This window comes from Chrysoperla carnea, chromosome 2 (assembly GCF_905475395.1).
Source record: "Chrysoperla carnea chromosome 2, inChrCarn1.1, whole genome shotgun sequence".
NCBI classification, from domain to species: domain Eukaryota; kingdom Metazoa; phylum Arthropoda; class Insecta; order Neuroptera; family Chrysopidae; genus Chrysoperla; species Chrysoperla carnea.
Genome location: NC_058338.1, coordinates 65,614,045 through 65,637,322, shown reverse-complemented (window position 1 = coordinate 65,637,322; position 23,278 = coordinate 65,614,045). Strand labels below are relative to the sequence as shown.

Here is a 23,278-nt window from a genome sequence, read left to right as displayed (position 1 = left end):
CTGTATTCATTAAAAAATTGTACTGAGTTTAAAATATTGATTGAGCATTTCAAAATAATTATTATTATTCAGAAATATGATACTTAAGTCAAATAATGACCCAAGATAGATATGTTACAATTCTGTTTTTCTTACAAATTAATAAATACAAGAATATAATTCTTTAGTTTGTTTTAATTGGAATAGAAAAATGGACTTTAATATATAAAAGTGTTCGTGTAAAAGTCCTTATATTTTTTATTAATATAATGTCACATTAATTATATTGCACGAAAGCTTTGTTCTAATGTAAAAAATGCAGCTGTTTTTGGTAATTAAATTCTAATAAAAAAAATCTTTTTTTTATTTTTTAAAATTACATTTCACAATGTAATTGCACAAATTGTTCATCGAGGATCGAAATGTACATACTAATAATTTCAATAATTATTGATATAATAGTAAAATAATCAATTAATAAAAACTTATTAAAAAAAATGATAATTAAATAATGATGTTGAAAACAACAATTTTTATTTAAGGTAATTTGGTAGCCAAATCACTTAAGCTTGACCCCTTCGGCAAACTTGAACTTATTAAATTTCATCAATAAAATATTATATTGTTTTATTTTAATTTATTATATATTTTTTTTGTATCATCAGTAGTTAAAAAACAATTAAAAAATGATTGCTGATTTGAATAAGTTATTAGGGAATCAAATTGCCTTAAATAAAATAAAAAGTTCTTTTAAAAGAAATTTCATAGTTCAGTAAACCAACGAGAATCGAATATCAGCAAAATAGCATTCTTAAATATCGAAGCCAATTTACTTATAAAAATCGTTAAATTAGGAGAAAGTAAGTGTGTTGGAAAATTTTTTGGTTACTACTTTTACTATTAGATAGCGTAACGAAATTCAGTCATATTATTTTAGATATCTTAGTCAACTCTAATATTTTTTTAAGATTTTTTAATCGATAGTGTCAGATAAAGTATGACAATATCAATTCGAGAAATATTTGTAATGAATAATTTAGTCTCTCTGGCTCTTTTTCGCTGTCACGTATCTGATCTAGATGGAAAAGAGGGAGACTTCTTCAGATAAGGACTTTTTTCTCTTCAAAATGGTGGTCCTTGTAGCCTCGTAAGTAGAATATCGAGTATTGGAGGTGGTGGAATAGAAATTTTGAATTACAGAGTCTACCAAGGGTATCTCTGATCTTTTTTATGTGTTTTCTGAACAATGTGATCTTCGATCGTTTACTGAACTAGAAGCAACTCAAAAACTTGTTGTTCAAAAATTGTTCAAATTAAAAAATATTTATGAAATAGTTATGAAATCTATGTTAAATGTCTAAAGAGGCTTTTACTTCACGTTTTTTAATTTTCTTAGTAAACTTTGGTGGTTCAGTTCGCGTATGCCAAACATACACTTTTGTACAATTATCAGCTAATGGTTCTAATTCTGACATCGTTGTAAAATATTCTAATATTACTGTTTCTTGATATCCTGGTTTAGCCTCATAAGAAAATTGTGCTTCTGGTTTTTCTAAAATTAATTTTAAATGAATGGCAAAGCCTGCCATATCTATTGGAAATGGACGTTGTGGTTCCCATATACTATTGAAACCTGTTACTTTACCCGTATTTTTGTCTACAATTGGTTTTTCTACATCTAAACCACCAACTAAGCCCACTGGCCAAACACCAACTTTAGTGATTTTATTCATCTTAAAAAGAAGGAATTGGTTAACAATTTACATAAAATTAGATTAATATTATGAACAATCTTAAAAATGCGACTTACTTCTTTGAATAGTTTAACACTGTAAGTGTTATCATCATCCATGAAAAATACGACACCATTATCTTTTGTAGAATCCAAATTTTCTCGTAGCCATTTTAGACCCTCATTTCGTTGACTTACTCCTCGAGGTCGTTGATGCCATTTTAAACCCTGTAATAAGTTATTCATTAAAGAACATAAAATTAAAATGAAATATGCAAAATTTTCCAAATAATCATAGCATCGGTGTTATCTTTATTGAGTAAGGTCTTGAGAATGTATAATAGTGTAATTGGTTATTTATTAAACTTGGAAACAATGACACAAAATTTCAAAACTTTTGTTACAGTATGGCGAACAGTGTTGAATGTGGATGCCTGATCGAACGCTTAAAAGAATTTGTTATAAGCGTTATTTTATTTACCACAAGTTTACTTTTCAAAACTAATCATTTTCCTTCTGCCATTCAAGAAAAATATCATGGCATACTTTTCCAACGGTGCAAAAGTGGCATATTTGCTGCGATATCTTATTTTCCTGCGTCGCTCTCAGCGGTTATCATTGACCCAACGAACAACAAATGAACTTGTTCTACAAAAAGCGGGTGTAGGCCATGAACTAATAAAGTCTTTAAGATTTCGTCAGCTCAATTTCATGGGTCATATTATTAGAAAAAAGTGCTTAGTATCTGATATCCTTACAGAAAAATTTTTGGATCTTTGGCGAGAGGAAGAAAACGTCATAGTTATCTTAAAAGCTTAAAATAAACATGTCAATTATTGACATTCTTAATCTCGCCAACGACAGGGACGGGTGGAATGCCATGATCACCAACCAACGCTTGTTAATCAAACATGATACTTCATTGATTGATTGATCTTATTTTCCGTAAAAATAGAACAATCAATTATTTTCAAGATTAGGGTCAATTGATAATCATTTTATCAATGAAAAATAAAATTCTTACGTCAATAATTTCATAGAATATCTATCTTCCAAATATATCCTAGACTTAACCAGCTAAATGTGTTTTAAATTTCAAAAAATCATTTAAAATATACATACATACATGCATTTTCTCTATTCTTTTAACAAAAGTTTAAGGTTCCATTTTCATTGTAAAATTGAATGGTTTCTTTCTATATTTCTAGGAAACTGCTACAATAATACATAATAAATGAATTAATGTACATAATGAACCATTCGTCTTATTTACTAAGCATTTATCGATTTATCGTTATTTACGCGGGAGCAGCCCTGCCAATTTAAATTATAGCAGTAGCCAGTTAAACGGGTACGAGTGCATCCTACAGGCTTCAGATGTTTTAAAAACCATTAATACAAAATTAAGGTTTAGGGCCAAGCGTAGTTTTGGTGATCGTGTCATTTCAGTAAGGCTGGAAATTTGATTAGTCGTTGCCAAAGTCATGTCTAACAAAGTTTACGCCTACAAAAATTTTCATAGTCGAGAACGTCTTCTTATAACCGAGATAACCCGAATTTTTATTAATTTTTCATTGAGAATATTCATTGAGAACGACATTCAAATAAGAATCTCAAACTTTTAAGAATCGGAAAAAAATGATTTTTGTATTTTTTATTCGATTATCTTATCATTTGAATTTCGTCCTCAATGAATATTCATCAATTTAAAGCTTTCTTCGGAATTAACTCTTCTGGTTCCCTAAATGAGAAATTTCCGGCTATACAAATTTTCGTAAAGAAAAAAGTTGTTAGGCACTACCTTGACTGCCAAATTTCCAGCCGTTTTGAAATGACTGGAAAATACTATGCCTGGCCCTAACTAATTTGTTTTGCATCTCATAAATGTGATAATAATATCATAACAATAATATGAATAATTCCTAACCTTGGTAATTTTATAAATCATCGGTGTAATCGAGACTAAATGTGTATATGGCAGTAAACAGGGTGTTTCCTTCAGAAAGCGTATCATAAATTCTGTTCTATCAGTTGAATCTTCAACAATAATCCAATGTACATTTGGAACCATACATAATGTTTGAGCTAATCTAAAAGAAAAAACAATATACAAATTTACAAAATAATTCATTACTTCAAGGTCATTGTAACTAGGCTGCTTTTTTAGAAAACTTCACAGAAAGCCTCTATTTTGAAAAGAGGTTCATTTAACGAAGGGTTGATATTTTTATGCATCGACAAAAACCATGAATCGAAGTTCTATATTTTACGAAAATTTTGGAGCATTAACTAGAACTTACCTTGTTAGTTCTGCTTCTTGAACCGGTCGTGCATAAGTCGGTGTTATAGCATAAATGGTTGGTAAATTAGCAATTTCCTTGCTTTCATTGTGATCTAATTGTTGTTTTTTATTACAAAATGCTACTAACTTAGAAAATTCGTATTGTAGTTCTTTATTATTTGTCATTGCACTTTTTAAACCTGAAAAAAGTTATTAACTTTTAATGTAAATCTATTTATAAGTATTTTCACAATATTTAGTATACCAAGCGTATCGGTCATAAAAATCTTATCATTTAATTTATAGGTAATTAAATTTTTGAGATAAATAAAATGATGAAAGGTTATCTGAAACAATAGGCCACATAAAGCGAATATTTGCAAGGTGGTAAGCGAATCATTTGTATAAGGAGAGTACACACCATTCCTAAAAGCAATAATTTTTCCCACTATCTAGAAAAAAATCAGTTTCCATTTCGATTACAGAAAATGATTCAAATAGATTATATATATAATACGTATTTATAATCAATACGATTATTTTTCAATGTCACTTTGTTTGTCCTTCTTTTAAGGCCAAACGGACTAACGACTCGTGATTTTTGTGGTTTATACCCTGAAAAAATTTATCATTTCGTCTATTCGATCATATGCTTATTTGCTCCAGGCGCACTAGCCAACTAAAAACAACCTAATCTGCACATTTATACACATTTGCGCTATATGTTAATCATAATCAAATTTTAATTTACAACCGTTGGTTGCTTAGACCCTTTTGTAATGTTCTTTGGATTGGTTATTATTATTGACATTATTAATGAATTAAATTTTTGCATTTTAGTATTTTAAAATGTTCAATTTAAATACAAACAAAAGAACCTTCAATAATTCGCTTTCTTACTCTTAAAAACCGATATTAAAATATAAGGACGCTTTTGCTTTAATATCAGTCATATTTTAGTAAAATTACGATTTCGTGGCATTGCTATATAATCGAAAATGAATTGAACAGTATACAATACGATTTCAAGCCTACAGATTCTCGATTAAGGAATGCAATTTAGAAATGGAGAAATAGACTCATTGACTAATTTATTGACATTACACTGTTTCCTCCATCCCTTCAGAAGGTTTGGTATTAGTAAAAATATAAAGATACCACATACATCCAAAATTTAATATTCTTTATTCTTTAAAATATAGATGGCTAATTATATCCTATTTGTGTGTCATCGTATCATTTACTCAAATTTATTTCCAAATAAACAGAACAAAGAAAGATTTGTCTTACGAGCGTGAATCAAAAAAATGTGGAGTTATTTTTAATATTTACGCATAGCAAACGCACTGGCACCTAAATTTTTAAAAGAGCTCAAGATAATTAAAACTTGAAGATTCTAATCGATTATCATTTAAGTTATCATTAAATTTAAGTTAATTTAGTTAATAACTAAAATTCAATAAGTCCAATCTCATCATAAAAAAAACTTACTTATATGTCCATCCCAAATACTGTACATTAATATTAAAATAAAGAAACATATTACAATTGTTACAAAACGTTTTACTTTCATATCCGTATTATTTGGTATCAACAACATTTAAAATCAATTTTTATTTGACACGTAAATATGAAAATTATTCGAATGTCAATGATAAACGTCAAGTTTGTAAACTATTAAAATATTGTGGTGATTTTTGAAACTAAAAGATAGTGTTGCTTATCCACTGAACTTTATTCTAATTGTTTAAAAAATTATTATTTACCAAAGAGTTTTAATTACATTGTTCAGCCAGAGATCGCTAACTTTATATCCAAAAATTTGGACCGTCTCGTAGAAACCATCTACTACAGCTAATCATTTATGGTTTAAAAGATAAATCGTAATTAGTTCACGACATAATCTATAGCATTTTCAAATAGATATTTTTAGCTACCACAACTTTTGAATGGTTTAGATAAATTTCGGAATCAGTCGGTGGCCTCAATCTGTTCCACATCACAAGGAAGCATGTATAGAAATTATCATTATTAGTAGAATCATGTAGAATATACCATTATATTACATAATCTACTGGAGGATGGATATTTCTTCCTTTTATCAAGAAATGTAGAATATTTTCTAGATAAAAAGTTAAAATATACACATAATAAGCATCGCTAGAATGAAACATATTGAGGATGAACTATTGTTTTAAAAAAATGTATGATTATTGGATTGCCACTTGCCCCTCTTCCCTCTGAACCCCTTTAATTTCTCCATATTTCAATTGTTTACAGCGGAAGAAAATAAGCCGAGGTCGACAGAAATTATTCAAAACAAACAAATTATTCAATTGTAATGTGTCTAATAAGATGATGAATTTAATATCTGATTTCCCTTATAAACAGACAGCTATTGTTTGAAATATATGTTTACGAAAACCTAGCTTACAGTTTTCGAAACAAATCGATTTTAATATACGCATAAAAGTCATTTAGAATTGTTACATGTTAAAAACTTGTAAACTGTGATAAATAGGTAATTATTAACCTAATCTTATTCAGATCTTAATGTATGCTGAAGAAAAACCTATTTAGGTATATTGCTATAGAAACATGAATACAAACAAAAGTAAAGAAAAATGGCACTGGAACAAGAAAAATTACAACACTTAGCAAAAATATTACAAGTAATAGCTAATTAACAAAAGCTTCAGTTATATATTAATATTAGTTAATTAGATAAATTGTTTCTAGGAAACAGATCGAGAAATTGAAATATGCGAAAAGTTGATTAGAAACTATTATTCAAGTTTAGAAACAAAAGACCAACATAACTTTGAAACAAATGATAAAAAATTTATTGTAAGTAAAAACAAAATTTTATTTATTGTAAATTTTTATTTCAATGAGTTTTTTACAATTTTCTACAAGTAAATAAAAAATAAAAATAAAATTAGGTATATTAATATTTGTTTACTGGTGGGAGTCTTTGGTAATAGTTTAAATGTTCGTGTATAGATGTCATTGTGCTATAATAGTGGTACACTTAAATATTTTGAATAAAGTATTCAATAATACTGAATAAAATATTATAATAAATGTCTTATAAATGTAAAATTTTTTCGTACAATTTGCCAAATACTTTTTATTTCAATAGCGAGATAAATAAAATAAAATGAGTCTCGAGCATTGTACCTGATTCTTATTAAATAAAAGTCTATGAAACCACTACCCTTTTGTTTATTCGCAACACAAGGCTTTGCGTGCGTTTAGATAGAATTAATTGTGTGAACTAAATGAATACATATTTTGTTTATTTTAATTATTTTTCATTCAATAAAACCCTGTTTGTAAAGATGATGATACTTTCAGTTTTAGCTAGTTTTTATGTATCTCGTTTTATTTCTTATAGTTCTAGAAACCACTACTAATTAAAAAAATTATTGGCATAACCTGCTGAAAAAATGTTTACTGTTATGAGACATTTTCTTTGAACTATTTCACTACAATATTAATGATAATGATAGTGTAATAAAGGTTGTCTATATTTGATAATTGGGGCCGCGTGTATAACGGGTTGTGGGTATACAACTTTTGTTACAAGCGGTGCTGGTGCGTAATAACTTTTATATATAGGATAACTAGGATACGCGACTTTTGTAATTGAAGCGTAGCTAACTGGAGCTGGAACCACAGCTGGTACAATTGCTGGGGCTGGAGCGGCATAATGTACTGCTGCAGATAAAGGAACAGCTGGAGCCAAATTATATATTCCACGTTTTACAATGTTACCAGCATTCGAATTTGTTGCTACCAGAGCAAAGACAGCAAAAATAATCTGGAAAAAAAAAATTGAAATATGCAAAACTTGCTTCTTTATGTAATTTTTTTAAAAAGCTTTTTTTGTGGTAGCGGAAGGAATTACGAAGTTGTAAAATTGTAAATATCAAAATACAATAGAGTCTCGATAATCGGAACACTCGAAACATTCAACACTTTTCGTCGACTTGCACTTTCCACAACGCTCTCTACCAACCACTCAAAAATGAAATTGTTTGCTATACAGAATGTTTTATTTAAGTTGACACATGCTTGAAACACAAAAAATAAGTTGTATCGATAAAAATGCTTCCATCCAAAAATGTTGAGTGTTCAAGCGCATATCTTACGTAGATATTAAACTTAACCTAGGTTTTCAGGTTCAATGAAAAGGTCAGTCTGCTCCATAACTATTAATAAATAGATAAATGAATAGATAGAAAATTGTTATTGATTAAAAAAGTAACAATTTTTATTCCAAACATTTTTCCGCAAACCGTACAGTTTAGGCAAAAATGAACTGAAAAGCTTTTCCCAAAATTATTGTTTCTTATCAAAATTGTTATTTCGTGTAATTATTACTGCGGAATCTAGATACTCTTCGAAAAAAATTTTCCAATAAAAGTGATATGTTCTCCTTTAAAGTTTTTGTTCAAATTGAATGAAGAAACAAACAAAAAGCTAGATTTTTGCTATCAATTGCTGTCTAAACTATTCAGTTTACAAAAAATTGAAAAAATAAAAAAAGGTTTTCGTTTTTATAAAGAACAACTTTCTAATTTAAAGTGTTCTTCTAATGTTTGTATAAGATATTTGCGTTTGGGACTAACTTTTTTCGTTTTAAGTATTTTTCTCGATTCCATACAATCCCAGTAATCAGAACAAATTCGGTAATCGGAACACACTTTTTTTTATGTAGCCCCGATAATCGAGACTCTACTGTATAATATTTTATATTATTCCCGACGCTTCCACCATCAAAGTATATTGTTTTATCCTTTAAAACTATAACCGTATTTACGAATACGGATGTCAAATGATTTTTTTTTCTAATAAGCCTAATAAGCCTAAACATCTAATAAGCCTAAAAAGTAGATTTACTGTGTAAAAGTCCTTAAAATCAGTTTCTCGATTTAATCTATCATTAACGAAAGTTATATTAAACTATATCTAATATTTAATTTTGAGAATTTTTCGACCAAGATTACGATAATTTGTTATTATAAAATTTGCAATAAGGATAGGGTATAACGAAAATACTTTTAAAATAATTATTTGAACATTATTTTGAGCATTTTGAAGTATAGTCTAATTTTCGAACACTTTTTATATCGACAAGAATGTAGCGAATATTGGGTTTCAGGCAATCTATTGTCTGTGATGTAACGGCGTAGACTGGCTACCGCTAATATTCCCATAGAATATAATACATGGATGAAAAATTGCACATATTAGCACAATTTTGAATCGTTGTCTCGACATAGATTTATCTATGATGAAATGAAAAAACAAACCGAAAAATACACACAAGCCGACACAAATAATCTGTCGGAACGGTTTTGTAGCAAATTGATTGCACATTACTCACACTCTACGCTTCATCATTCGAGCGCCCTTATGCTCGAAATCCTGTTTAAACACAAAAGGGTTAAAATTATTTTATCAATAAAGTCAATATCATGATGGCAAATAACATAAGTTTTATAGTTTTGTTTCAATTAAAAAAATTTGCATAAAAACACTTTTATTAATCGAAAAATTCTCAACGTCAGATTGAAAAACAATAGGGACTGATTTCAACAATTTGGTGGAGATCCCCATTGAAAAAACTGCGTTTTTCGAAGTTAATTTTAAAACTTTTTTCTTTCACATTTTTCACTAACTCCTGAATATTTGAACGTTTTTGAAAATAATAAATTTCCACAAATTAAGAAGCAACTAATTACATTCAATTCACTTACAATTAATTTCATTTTTGTTTTAATAAATTGTTAAATTATGCTTGTAGAAATAATAAACAATAGGTCGGTCACTTTATAATAGTTTACTCGAATGCAAAAAATATGTAAATAATTTAAATATTTCGAACATATTTATATGTTATTTGTACATTATGTGGGAGAAATATTGTAAGAAATTCTATTAAAATGCGTATACAATGTAAAAGAATCCCATATATGAATATGTGATTTTGGTCTGTAGGTAAAAATCAAACAGGATATTTAATCGATTAAGAGCCAGGCCAAAAAAAATTCGTTGAATTTACTAAAGCTGATCATTTAAGGATTGGTTAAAGTAGTTGTGTACACACACATCGTGCGGTCAGTCAAGCAAGCGATAGAACAGGGGTCAGATATATGCTATCGAAACGGTGCAGTTTTACGTAGTACTTAAATGAATTTACTAAAGCTGAAAATTGTTATACAGATTGTATATTATATGTAAATAACAGTTATGAATGTCAGTCAGTTAGTTTTTAGAACAGGGCTGGTCAGTCAGCCCTTATTTATGAACAATAAATACATCAGATTCATTTATGATTTTTATAACTGTTGTTTATAAGCAATATATAAACTGTGTAACTATAAACTGTGTAACTAAAACTGTATCTTATTTATTTATTGTACATACATAAGGGCTGACTGACCAGCCCTGTTCTAACACTTAACTGACTGACAGTCATTACTGTTATTTATAAGCAATATGCAATCGGTATAAAAAGTTCAGTTTTAGTAAATTCATTTAAGTACCACGTAAATCATAACCGTTTCGATAACATATATCTGACCCCTGTTCTATCGTTCGCTTGACTGACCGCAGTATGTGTGTGTACACAATTACTATAACCAATCCTCAAATGATCAGCTTTAGCAAATTCAACAAATTGTTTTTGGCTTGGCTCTTCCATTATAAGTTTGTAATACGTTCAATAATTGCAATATGGGCAATCTCCCTTATGTTTTTTCATATGAATTATTTCGTAACACGGCGCCTAGTTCGGGAAACTATTTACATCATTCTAGGTCCGCCGCTTTTTCGAAGATATTTGTCTCTTTTAAAAAACGTTGCAGTAACATAGATTAATAATATACACCTCAGGAGACTTTAGTCACTGCAAGACTATATCAAGTGTTCATTTTTTTCGGCTACTAACATCATTCGTGATTACAATAATATCGAAAATTCGAGATAGTTATAGGTACTCTTAAGAGAAGTTTGACTCAATTATTTAACTGTGTATATGGTGTTGTTTGATGAAAATCTGATCAACCTGTTGAAAAGTCTTATTTCATAGTGTTTCAGGACTTGATGAAACAGTTTACAAGGAAAATGATAGTGGAAGCACCAGAAATAAATAAGAATATATTTTTTACCCTTAAAATTTTACAACGTATTATTTCCTTACCCTTCTTTATGATTCAGGAGCCTCTACGGAAAAAAACACTAGATTTATGACAATTTGGAAAATTTTTTACATAATTATGTGAGTAAAAGATATAAAGATATTTATTTTTTCTAATGTATTTAAAGTCTGATTTTGACCTTAAAAACCTTTGAATAATCTTTAAATCGTGAATATGCATTCTTATTAATGCCTTTTATAAGCAGATCAACATTTTAATATCCCTATGTTTTATTATGTAGCATTATGAATTTTCTTAAGATTAATTTGGAAACTAATATTCATTAGTTAAAAACATGACAAATATTTTTCTAAATAGAAAATTACAGCAAGTGACACTTGTTTTCCATAAAACACTTCCATTAAAGTGATGTAATTGCATGCTTTGTGTGTTATTTCTTGTATAAATGATTTTTCCTAAATTTTTAGGCATCAATATTTCAAAAACAATGAAATATATCGAAAAATATTACTCTTAAATTTCGTCTAATTTTCCTAAGTTCTAACAAAGAGCACTTTATTTTCTCTTAGTCTGATTTGTTTCTTTTGCCAACAAATCCATCAGGATCAGGTACTGATTGTTAGGTAGAATGGTTTATGCTCTACACTTAACTCAATTGTGTGTTTTATTGTTGTAAAATACTATGATTACAACAACCTAACAGAAAATTACACCATTTTTTTATTTGAAAAACACGATAATTATTATTCATAACACATAAATATTAAATATGTCCACAAATCTATGAAATTTATTTTTTACAAGAATTCAATTCAATTTTTCATTGTTTTTACTTTGCGTAAATAATAATTTTTGATTGAAAAAATGAAAGTAATTAGGTATTTTGTATTAATTAATTATTTCTTAACAAGTAAAGAAGATTTTCAATAAAGTTATTATTATTCAATGAATCACATAAGAGAGCGATTATTTAAGTAGTCGAGCTAAAATGTAGCGAAATAAGAATATGGATATTTTAATAGCGAGAGCTAAGAATTTTCATAAACAGTAGCCAAACGTTTAAAGACGACTTTATTCGTTGTTACTGAGCCGTACTCAATTTTAAAGCTGATTATATGTAACTGATTGAGATAAAAATTTGTATACACGTTTAGTTTGGGTGACAATGCATTTGAATGGTAAGCCTGATCTGATTTTTCCATCGCTTCCACCATATTTGATATACATGCTTTTTTTGTATTAAATAAAAAATACATTTTAAAGGACAAACTTTTATTATTCTAATAAGTAGAAAATAATTATTTCCATGAGTCACTCATACATGACTATTTTTAAAAGCTTGAGGCGCTTCGAATCATATTGGTAATTTAAATTTAGATTTTAAAAATAGTTCACCCAAAAGATATAAGAAAACATTATCATTTTGGAGATCCTCGCTTGTATTCACTGACTGTATTCGATCCGTAAATACAGTCAACGAATACAAGTTTGAAATTAATAATGAAAGAATACAGATTTTTTTAAATGACCTTTAATTCATGAGAAAAGTTATGAAATATTTTTAAAGGTATCTACATTAATTTAAAAGTTTTAACAAGTTTTTTTGTAATTTTTGAATTTTTAAAGAAAATTGTAAACTAAATGTTAAAGGCAATGTATTTTTTTCTCACATAAACAATAATAATAATACGTATCTATTAATTGGTATAAGAAAGCTATCGTGAATATCCTCTGTCTGATTTTTCACGCACCTTATTTTGTATAATTTATTTCTAAGGATTTAAATAAGTGGCAATTAAAAAAAATTAATTTTAAAAGTAAAAAAATGCGATTGATAAATACAAATTGAAAAGAAAAACGCCCAGGAGCTTACATAGCGACTTTAATAATCGCTACTGGATTTTTTTATTTTCAGTTTTTATTTAACACAGTCGGATTTTTGGGTTTTAAAGTTTAAAGTTTATTTTGAAAGTTTATTTTTCTAATTTATCCCTTTTAGTTTTCAAACACTTAATTAGTCCATTTCCACCTGTTTGTCCGCATGCCCGTCTGTCCGTAAACACGATAACTCAAAAACGAAATTAGATATCAAGCTAAAATTTTTATAAGTACTACTTACGCCTTAAATAGTGAGTTTGATTCCGTAAATGAGCAATACAATTGAAGTAAAAAGTTCGAAGTACAGGCTTTTATTGAACTAAACAGAAAAAATTTTAATTGTTTCCCAAAGTGACCTATACAAAGTATAATATAATATTATTTTATATAAAAGATTGACACGTTCAGGCTTTAAAAACCAAATTAAATATGTTGAAAATAAAATAGGTAATTATTATATATTCTTATTTTTGAGTGACATAAGATATTGTTATTCGAGCACCATTATTTTTAATAGTCCATAAATTTATCGCTACTATATTTGATCATATGTGCTTTTCCATAAAGTTAATGTTAGCTCATTTATTTTATGTTGTCGTGAATTTTTAACGTAAGATTTTTCAACGCTATTCAATCATAAAGTATGTGTAATAATTGTAAAAAGAATTTGTTAATTATTCAAGTATTTAAAATGAATTATTTCATAATAATAAGTACTTAAATATAATTATTGTTTGACCCATTCCGTATATAAATATATTGTACCTAAATGGTAGTAAGTAAAAGATAATAATTAAGGGAGGAGTGAATCTCTGTTTTCTTGTAGAAGCAAAAGATTGGAATATTTTCATAAAACCGTATCTATACGAATACCTATCTTAAATGGACTCAACATGAAGATAATCGCAAAACACCCATTCTCTAAAAATCCTGTTTTTTATAAGTCTTTATTACAGTTTTTTTTAGATTTTCAAATAATCAATCAAACCCCTTTTCTTTAACAGATGGCAAAATGAAAAATTGTTTATGGAAATTGAACAAAATGTCCGAACAATTGATGTTTATAGCTTGAATTATTTGGCTGCTTGGATTTTTGAAAGTTTATATGCAAAGTAATTACATAATTTTAAAATAATTGTCCTTCTGCGGTTTTGTGTAATTTTTATACCCTGTATATATGAAACTTATATTAAGGTATATTAATTTGAGTTCCAAGTTTGTAACGCTTACAAATATTGATGAAGAATATGAGTATAGGTGTGCATCAAATCACCTAATAAGTCAATTTGCCTTTGTCTGTCCTTCCGCCCATGCGTCTACTCGAAAACAAAAAGAGATAGCGAGCTGAAAGGGCTCTTGTAGCGTGCTCAGGGCGTAAAAAGTGAGTTTGGGCTCCTAAATGAGTAGCATAGGTCAATTGGTTATTGGATCCTTAGAATCCATCTTGTAAACCGTTAGAGATAGAACAAAACTTTAAATGTAAAAAATGCTCTTTTTATGAAAATAAACAATTTTTCATAAATATCACTGTTTTCCCGTAAGGTAGCAAATTAGGTATCCGTTTTCTCCAAAATTATAAAAGATAGAGTTGAAAATTTGTGGGTAGCTTTACTTATCAATTTACTGGAAGATTTTCAAAAAGCATGAAAAAAGTTTACTAAAAATACTTTTAAAACTAGAATAAATGGAGGCTGGAAAGCCGCCAAAAATATGCTTGTTTTTAAAACTTCTTTAATTTATTAAAAATGATTCAAGCACTGATATTCAACATTGTCTATACAGGATATTTCAACAATTAACTCAGTAAATTGTTTAATTTCATTACTTATTGTTGTTGTTTACTTATAATTATGCATACGATATTTACATCATGGTCTATTCGATTATTTTTGATGTAATATGCTATAATATGATGTAACAGGCGTAAACTAAATATTGACAAATATCTTGTCTAGTAATCTTAATTAAAGAGAATTGAAAAAAATACACTCGAACCAGGACTCGAACCCGGACTTCTTGGATCCAATTCTCTTTAATTAATGTTTAATTTCACTTTCTTGTACTCGAAATGAGATGAGTGCACACAGTAGGTTGAATCGATGCTCAAAACCATTATGGAATCAAGTGTCTACAATTTCATTTATCCTCCTATTTTAACAATTATTTTATGTAATACCTAAAATCATTTTTGTTTATGATAGAATGGGTTTTACTTAAACTCAATTAATTGAATTTTGATGAAATTTAAAAAAAATTATATTCCGCAAATTGATTATGTAGTTTTGACCTATCGATAGAATTTGTGGTAAAGGATTAAAAGTTTTAGGTACTTTTTATATTTGACAAATTTTTGACCGGTAAACAATAGGGAATATTCATGAAATTTAAATTTGGTTCAAATATTTTTCTTTCGTAACTTTATTGACATTTCAACTAAACCATTATTCTAGTAACTAATATCTTTTTAATTACTTAAAATTAATTAATAAAAGTACAAATTCAGTGAGGGCATTTAAAAATTTCAAAAACGGAAATTCATATTTTTATACGGACGTGACATCATAGTACTAGCTTGTCAAATTTGTTGACATGCTGTATGGTATTAATTACTTACATTTTATATGGTATTACATTGAGTTATATTATTCCACGGCTTCTTTTTAGAAAACTTAATAATAATGAGTGTAAATTCTGTGTTGTAAATTCATTTTTTAAAGTGTAAATTATACATTGAACTATCACCAATTGACAGATCACGTACTTATGCGTTATCAACAGAGAGCCCCAAAAGACTGCGTTTAAATATCTCAAAATTATGATTTATTTTAAATATGTTTTTACACTTAATTACAGCATGAGTTTTAATAAATTTTATTAATCGAAATACACTCTTAAGTATAAGTGAGATTCAATTGAAAATTGTCATTCAAATTTTTAAACAATAATCGTCTATTTTATTATTTATATTTAGGCATACTGATTTTAGTACAGAGATACCTACATTGTTTTAACCTTCATGCATAACAATACCATTTTTTTTTAATGTGAGAGTTTATTAAATATAACAATATATTATGCTAATTTTTAACATTGTTGCTACATAAAATGAGAAAATATTTATAAAGCTAATGTATGACGATGCAAATACATAAAGTATGATCAATCAATCATTCAAACTTATCTTTAACGCAGTTAGTGAAGTCCATAAAAACATATGCTCTTATATTCATGCCCTATTTGTGAAAACATTGTACAATATCTCAGAACGGTGGTTCTTAGGAAAAAAAAGTATTGAGAAATTTTTAATATTTAATTATCTGATCTACAATTTTCTGAGCTAAAATTTTTTTTGAAATTCTTTGCTGAAACATAAATTGTACATAAAATCATTCAAACAGCCTATTTTCGGTTTTCTACCCGTCTGGCTGTCTGCCAACACGATACTAAAAAACGAGAAAAGATATCAAGCTGAAATTTTTATACCGTGCTCAGGACATAAAAAGTGGATCGAGTTCGTAAAGAAGCAAAATAGGGTGATTGGATCTTTGGTCCGTGGGACCCATCTTGCAAATCGTTAGAGATAGAATGATAGTTTAAGTGTAAAACATTTTTCTTATAAAAAAATATAAAACTTTCGTTTGAAATAATTCTTCGTAAACATCACTGTTTATCCGTGGGAGCGAAAATGAGGTGCAAATTATGTAGTATGTTTTATATGGTAATATCGGTTATGTGTGTGGCTATCTAAGAGTGGCTAACTTTCTTTACTTACATGACGTAAAAAACAAATGATTGCTTCATCAACACTCTCCATACATGGTATTTCAACAATTAATTCAGCCAATTGTTTGTTTTCTCTTGTTTGGTTTTAATTTGGTTTGATTTCTATTACCTATTGTTTGCTGTGATAATATTTGTATACCATGTATATGAAATATACCAAGGTATACTAAGTTTAGTCCCAAGTTGGCAACGCTTAAAAATATTGATGCTATGAACGAAATTTTGGTATAGGTGTTCATAAAATCATCTAAGTAGTACATTTCTGGTTGTCTGTCTGTCCGTCTCTCTGTCGTCTGTTGTCTGTCATCTGTCCATCTATCATCACGATTACTCAAAAAAAGAGATATCAAGCTGAAATTTTTATAGGGTCCTGAGGACGTAAAAAGTGAGGTGAGTTTGTAAATGAGCAACATAGGCCAATTGGGTCTTGGGCCCGTAGGACCCATCTTGTAAGCCGTTAGAGATAGAACAAAAGTTTAAATGTAAAAAATGTTCCCTATTAAAAAATAATCAACTTTTGTTTGAGACATTTTTTCGTAAACATCACTGTTTACGTGAGAGCGCATATTACGCGTAAATTGTAGTATTATATGGGTATATCATTTACATGTGTGTGACATGTATGTATGTGTAATGTGACAGAGTAATCAACACTGTCTATACATGGTATTTCAACAATTAACTCAGCCAGTTGTTTGTTTTCACTTGTTTATAATCATCTCATTTACGATTATCCTGAATAATATGAATTTTCGCTCCTCTGCTCTATTTCAGCGGCAACCACTTACTAAATAGTTGATTGGCGTCAAAGGGTTTACAGACATTGATTTGTAACATTTTCATAAGTAAATAATAACCAGGTAAGCCAACAATATCTGCAGTTATTATGATTGTTATTAGTCACTATATTATGATTATGAAATATAATAAATTCTAAACAACAATTTTATGCAACAATTACAAAACATTCATGTTGTTTAGCTTGTTGATTTACTCACCTAGATGTCAATATTATTAACTGTTGGAATTATGTTATGGGTAAAAATTATATAGGGTGGTAAAATGCTTTCATTATTTGCAGACTGATAATAATTTCTGGATATGTATCTGAAAATATTTTTCTAGTTGTTAAATGAGCTAGATTTCTGAGATTTTAGGTTCGGATTACCCTGATATACTGCTTAAATCGAGTATAAAAACAATTTTTTTTAATATTCTCAAGGACTAAATCTCTTTATGCTGGGTTTTGGTTGGTTGAATAGGATGTACTAGGTTTTGGCTGATCTTATAAGGATATTTTATTAAGAGCTCTGATATATCAAATAAAAAATACTTTTTAAATAACTGGATTGAGCTATTTTTAAAAGCTCAATTAAACATTTCAAGGATGATGAAGCGCTTCAAGCTTTTACAACAGTGATATGTTTACGAACAAATGTTTCAAACAAAAATTGTTTATTTTTTTTGCAAAGAACATTCCTTTTGATTTCTACGAAATTCCAAGACACAATTGACCAACGTTGCTCATTTACGAACTCGACCTCACTTTTTAAGTCCTAAGGACGTTCTTCAAATTTTCAGTTTGATATCTCTTTTCGCTTTTGAGTTGTCGTGTTCACAGACGAACAGACAGACAACTGATATAATGCTTTAATTAATGCAATTAATCAAATATGCTTTAAGCGATGGGTAAATCCGGTTATGCTATCCATTAAAATGTATCATCAATTATTCGTATTCTCCTCAGCAAACCTTTTCATTTGATACCCATATAATAGAAGTGCAGAAAAAAATATGTCCTCTTCGACATATGGAATTTGGAATGACGTCACTTAAATAACCATATATTGTCATCCAAACTAAATGTGTATGCAAAATTTCAGCTCAATCGGTTGAAAATAGCAGCTTTAAAATTTCAAGATTTGACCCAAAAAACATACATTATAACATACCTGCATACATACATTGCAAGTTAAATAAAAGCTTGTAAAATAGCTTCAGTATGCTACGAAATAAAACTCAAGTTAGAGCTTGAATTGTATAAGATTACTTATCACCTACTAACCTACTTAAAATGCACCGATAAGAGTTCATTTTGATCTATTAAAATTTTATAGATTCGCACTAATGTAATCAGATTTAATCACAATTTTAGAGCACTCAATATAATATTTTTGCATATAAAAAATAATTGTCTTAAATATTCGCGGTTATGGATTATAAATTATTGATTTCATAAGGGAGAAAAAAAATTTATCAATTTTTTACTTGAATTATTATTGTTTGTAACATTTGGTTAATTCTACAAGGTTAAAATTTATTCAGTTAATTTAATTAGCTGCGATTAAGTAATTATGAATTCAAAATTTTATTGTTATTGAATTTTAGCTTTCTTTAAAATTTTATTAATAGAATATACCTTTTCGTTTCTATGTCCTATCTCATGAATTTATCTAGGTAAAGGGGGTAAATTTATCAGGACCGTAACGAGGGTACGTCGACCCAGTGGAAAGTATTTAAGTTGCACCTTATATATATCGAGATCGACTTTAACGATTTTTATGAAAATTCGTATACTGATAGTATAAACATAAAAGTAACGACCAAAATTGGGGTGAGTAGCCATAATCGTGTCATTTTACCTCAGAAAGTCTGTACATTTAATTGATAAAACTTTTTTTAAATGATGAGTATAAAATTAAAGTAATGATTTCTATGTACACGTACGTTTCCATATTTTTAAGGAACTCATTACTGTCCTAAATGCTACTTTGATATCTGGAAAAATAACTGATTAATCACCAAAATCAAAATTTTGTTGACAATAAATAAAGTAAATAATACAGAGTAATAGATACTAACAAAATTGGATTAAAATTGTATTTTTTATTAATATATTCGCTGTTCAATAAAATGTATCAAAAAGAACCATTATGGCAATTTTGACATACCATGTATGTAATCCTACTAAATTTGGGACATTCTTTTCTAATCTGTGCTCAAAATTAACCTGACATCACAGTGGAAAAGAATGACTCAACATTAGTGGGTTTCAAAAACAATTCCAATAAGATCGGATCAAATTTGCCTATGAATATCAAAAAAATATAATTTTTTAACTTTGTAACCTGCTAGCTTTTAAAGTTTTAAAGCAAATGAAAACTAAAGTTTTGCATTAAATTTTCATCCTTGACGAGAATGCTGTTTAAGAAAAAATGTTTTGAACATAATTTGTTTATTTTTTCATAAGAAACATTTTTTGTTCTTCTTTAAAGTTTAAAATACAGGTCCCACGAACTCAATGGAGTCCGACCCAAAGCTCCTCGAATACGAAATCACTTTTAAGGCCTGATTTTGCTTTAACAATTTAAGTTAGTTTCATTTTCAATTGTTGACATTTTTCCAATGTTGGCGAACAGCGGGATTAAAGAAGGGTATATGATTTAATTAGCTAATTTTATGAACTCCCATGTCAAAACTTTGTTTTCAATATTTCTAAGCATTACGAACTTTAAGGTAAAAATGAAAATACTGCTAATTTATTTCGTTGATGCAGGGTGTGAAAATTATCAATAGAATGGTCATTCTTTCGCCATGATTATTTAATGTAATGAGTGTATTTTGCGATATTTATTCTTAGAATGTATCTACCAGAAGCTAATTTTCCAATTTTTTATAATTTTATACCTATCTACAAAAAAATTTTTAACAAAATAAAATTCTAATTTTTTTTTTCTTTGAAATTTTTCTGAGGAATGCAACATATCTCAGCAGTTCTAGATAAGTTAATAACTTAGGTATTGCGGTATTCGGCTTATTTATACTTATATCTATAAAGAATTCCGTAAATACTTATTTAATAAAAATTGACATTTTTTAATTAAAATTATGTCTAAATTAATTTATTTCTAATGCCTTTATTTTTTTAAGATTGTGTATGTTGATATAAATTCAGCCCTAGGGTAATTGATTATTAATACTTAGTAAATTAATAAATTACATATATTCTGTGAAATAAGCCCATTTAATGTTTTTATAGTCACAAATGTTTATATTAAATGTAGAAAGCTAACAGATGGCTAACAGAAAACTAAGAATTTATATTAATTGCGTAGAACATGTTTTATAACATTTCATGAAATTTTACGATTATTTATTACATTTTTATACCATGTACATGGTATAAAAACATTAAATGGGCTTATTTCACAGAATATACATGCGCATGTATATGAAATATACCAAGGTATACTACGTTTAGGCTCAAGTTTGTAACGCTTAAAAATATTGAAACTATGAAGAAAAGTTTGGTGTAGCTGTTCATAAAATCACCTAATTAGTCCATTTTCGGTTGTCTGTCTGTCTGTCGTCTCTCGTCTGTCCGTCTGTCATCACGATTACTAAAACACGAAAGAGTTATCAAACTGAAATTTTTATACCGTGCTTATGACGTAAAAAGTGAGATCGAGTTCGTAAATGAGCAACATAGGTCAATTGGGTCTTGGGTAGTACGGACCCATCTTGTAAACCGTTAAAAATAGAACAAAAGTTTAAATTTAAAAAATGTTCCTTATAAAAAAATAAACAACTTTTTTCATCATCACTGTTTAATCACGAGAGCGCAAATTATGCGGAAATTGTATAGTATGTTATATAGTGATTCCCCGGACAGAGGTAACTATACTTGTAAATTTCCTTATTTTACATTTAAAAAAAAAAGTCATTCTTTATGAGAAGTTTTGCTTATTCTAAAAAGTATGCAGGCATATTTAAAACTTCTTAATAATGTACAGGGTAGCCAAAAATTTGGAATCACTATTTTTATTTTTGGTAAACTACCCTTATTTTTTATAAGTTGGCGAAATGTTACTAAAAAAAGTTACTCGCAATTAACAATTATGACTCTTTACAAAATATCAAGAGAAATTATAGCACCATTTTTTATTTGAACAAAAGCTCTAATTATAAAAAGACGTAAGAAAGAAAGTAATAATAAATCAATTAACATATACTATCCGAGAGTGTGTTTTTTTGTGGACTAATTTAGAAAATTAAAAAGAAAATTTATTTTCTCGGATAAACATTCACTAAGAATGGAATTGTCAAAGTTGGAAAGATCTTCTTGATGTTTTGTATAGAGTCATAATTGTTAATTTCGAGTAACTTTTTTTAGTAACGAAAAACGAAGGGTAGTTTACCCAAAAAAAAAAAAACAGTGATACCAAATTTTTGGCTACCCTATACATTATTTAGAAGTTTTAATGGGATATAATCAGTTACAATTAAAATTACGGCAGCTATTTTATCAACTGCCAGTTTATTCAAACTACTAAAGTAGGTTTGTTTATGCATATTTTCATAAGAGTGCACCTGATTCAAAATGACTTTTCCCATAATCTTGATGAGAGAGAATAAGTAGATTAAGCAAGCAATTTAAATTTAATATTAAACATTTCTGTATAATATTAATATTTTTTAACTATTGGTTATTCAATTTTAATAAGATAATAAATAAATTAATAAGATCGATATATATTTTATTGTAATGTTATTGTAATAATATAATTTATTATTATTATTTAATAATTAAACAAAATGTTGTAACATTACAAAATTTAAAAAATAATATCATTCTTTACAATAATTTATGTAATTTATATCTACTATGTATAGATACATACCTACTTATTGATACCTACCAATGAATGAATTGTTAAATTGTTTTTTTTTAAATAATATATGCACGTGATGTCCTTAAATAGATTCATTTGATATTTATCTATTAGATTTATCTTTTAAGGCAATAAATAAATTTCTATTATGGATTACCAAATTATCTTTAATGATTTGATATTTTCTTATATTCAAATAATATTTATAAAACATTCTTAGTTAAAATTTTGAATGAGTTTCAATAGAGAATAATGGACAACCTTAATTTGCAATATTCGTCGTCAATTCATTTTAAGACGAGCTTGTTTATAAGAATGGTTCATTCCATAACCTTCCATTGCCTATTTTCGTTGTCTCTCATACGTCTTTGCGAACAGCTAGAGTTTTTTTCCAATGCAAAAAAAAACACTGTGCTATTTCAGGCAGTATTTAGTGGTTAAATTTTGACCCGACAAATTTTGACAATTTTCAACTACATACGGGTCAAATTCTTACACCTGGACCTCCAAAATAATGTTCTGCTATAACTTTTTATAAATTTAAATGCCTTAATGTGCGGAACTAAAAATTAAATAAAAATACAACAAACCACCGTGAAATATGATAAGAAGAGTTTATATCCTTATACCGCTATAAATCCCATCCCATCCCGCTAATCCAAATTTTACTAATAACTATTATTCACACCTAAATAATTATAAATAATACCTCCATGTTATTAAAAATACATAGTACATAGTAAGTTGTAATATTATGCAATATATGATTTATATGCGCTCCCAC

General features: G+C 28.0%; 3 protein-coding genes across 3 annotated transcripts in view; 1 reads left to right on the top strand and 2 right to left on the bottom strand.

The window, feature by feature from the left end:
* Positions 1–844: 844 nt before the first annotated feature.
* Positions 845–5,608, bottom strand: LOC123291724 (galactosylgalactosylxylosylprotein 3-beta-glucuronosyltransferase I). The gene is made up of 5 exons (XM_044872116.1): positions 5,484–5,608; positions 4,012–4,192; positions 3,639–3,801; positions 1,790–1,939; positions 845–1,712 (listed from the first exon to the last, which is right to left on the bottom strand). The coding sequence occupies exons 1-5, from the start codon at positions 5,590–5,592 to the stop codon at positions 1,329–1,331; spliced, it is 987 nt and encodes a 328-aa protein (XP_044728051.1). The 5' UTR covers positions 5,593–5,608; the 3' UTR covers positions 845–1,328.
* A 955-nt stretch (positions 5,609–6,563) lies between these two features.
* Positions 6,564–23,278, top strand: part of LOC123292846 — a 69,249-nt gene continuing 52,534 nt past the window's right edge. The window contains exons 1-2 of the mRNA XM_044873558.1: positions 6,564–6,664; positions 6,732–6,839. Of these exons, the coding sequence (XP_044729493.1) occupies positions 6,617–6,664; positions 6,732–6,839 (156 nt within the window). The 5' untranslated portion in view covers positions 6,564–6,616. The remainder of the gene's footprint in view (positions 6,665–6,731; positions 6,840–23,278) is intronic.
* Positions 7,328–9,840, bottom strand: LOC123291726. The gene is made up of 2 exons (XM_044872118.1): positions 9,758–9,840; positions 7,328–7,815 (listed from the first exon to the last, which is right to left on the bottom strand). The coding sequence occupies exons 1-2, from the start codon at positions 9,767–9,769 to the stop codon at positions 7,489–7,491; spliced, it is 339 nt and encodes a 112-aa protein (XP_044728053.1). The 5' UTR covers positions 9,770–9,840; the 3' UTR covers positions 7,328–7,488.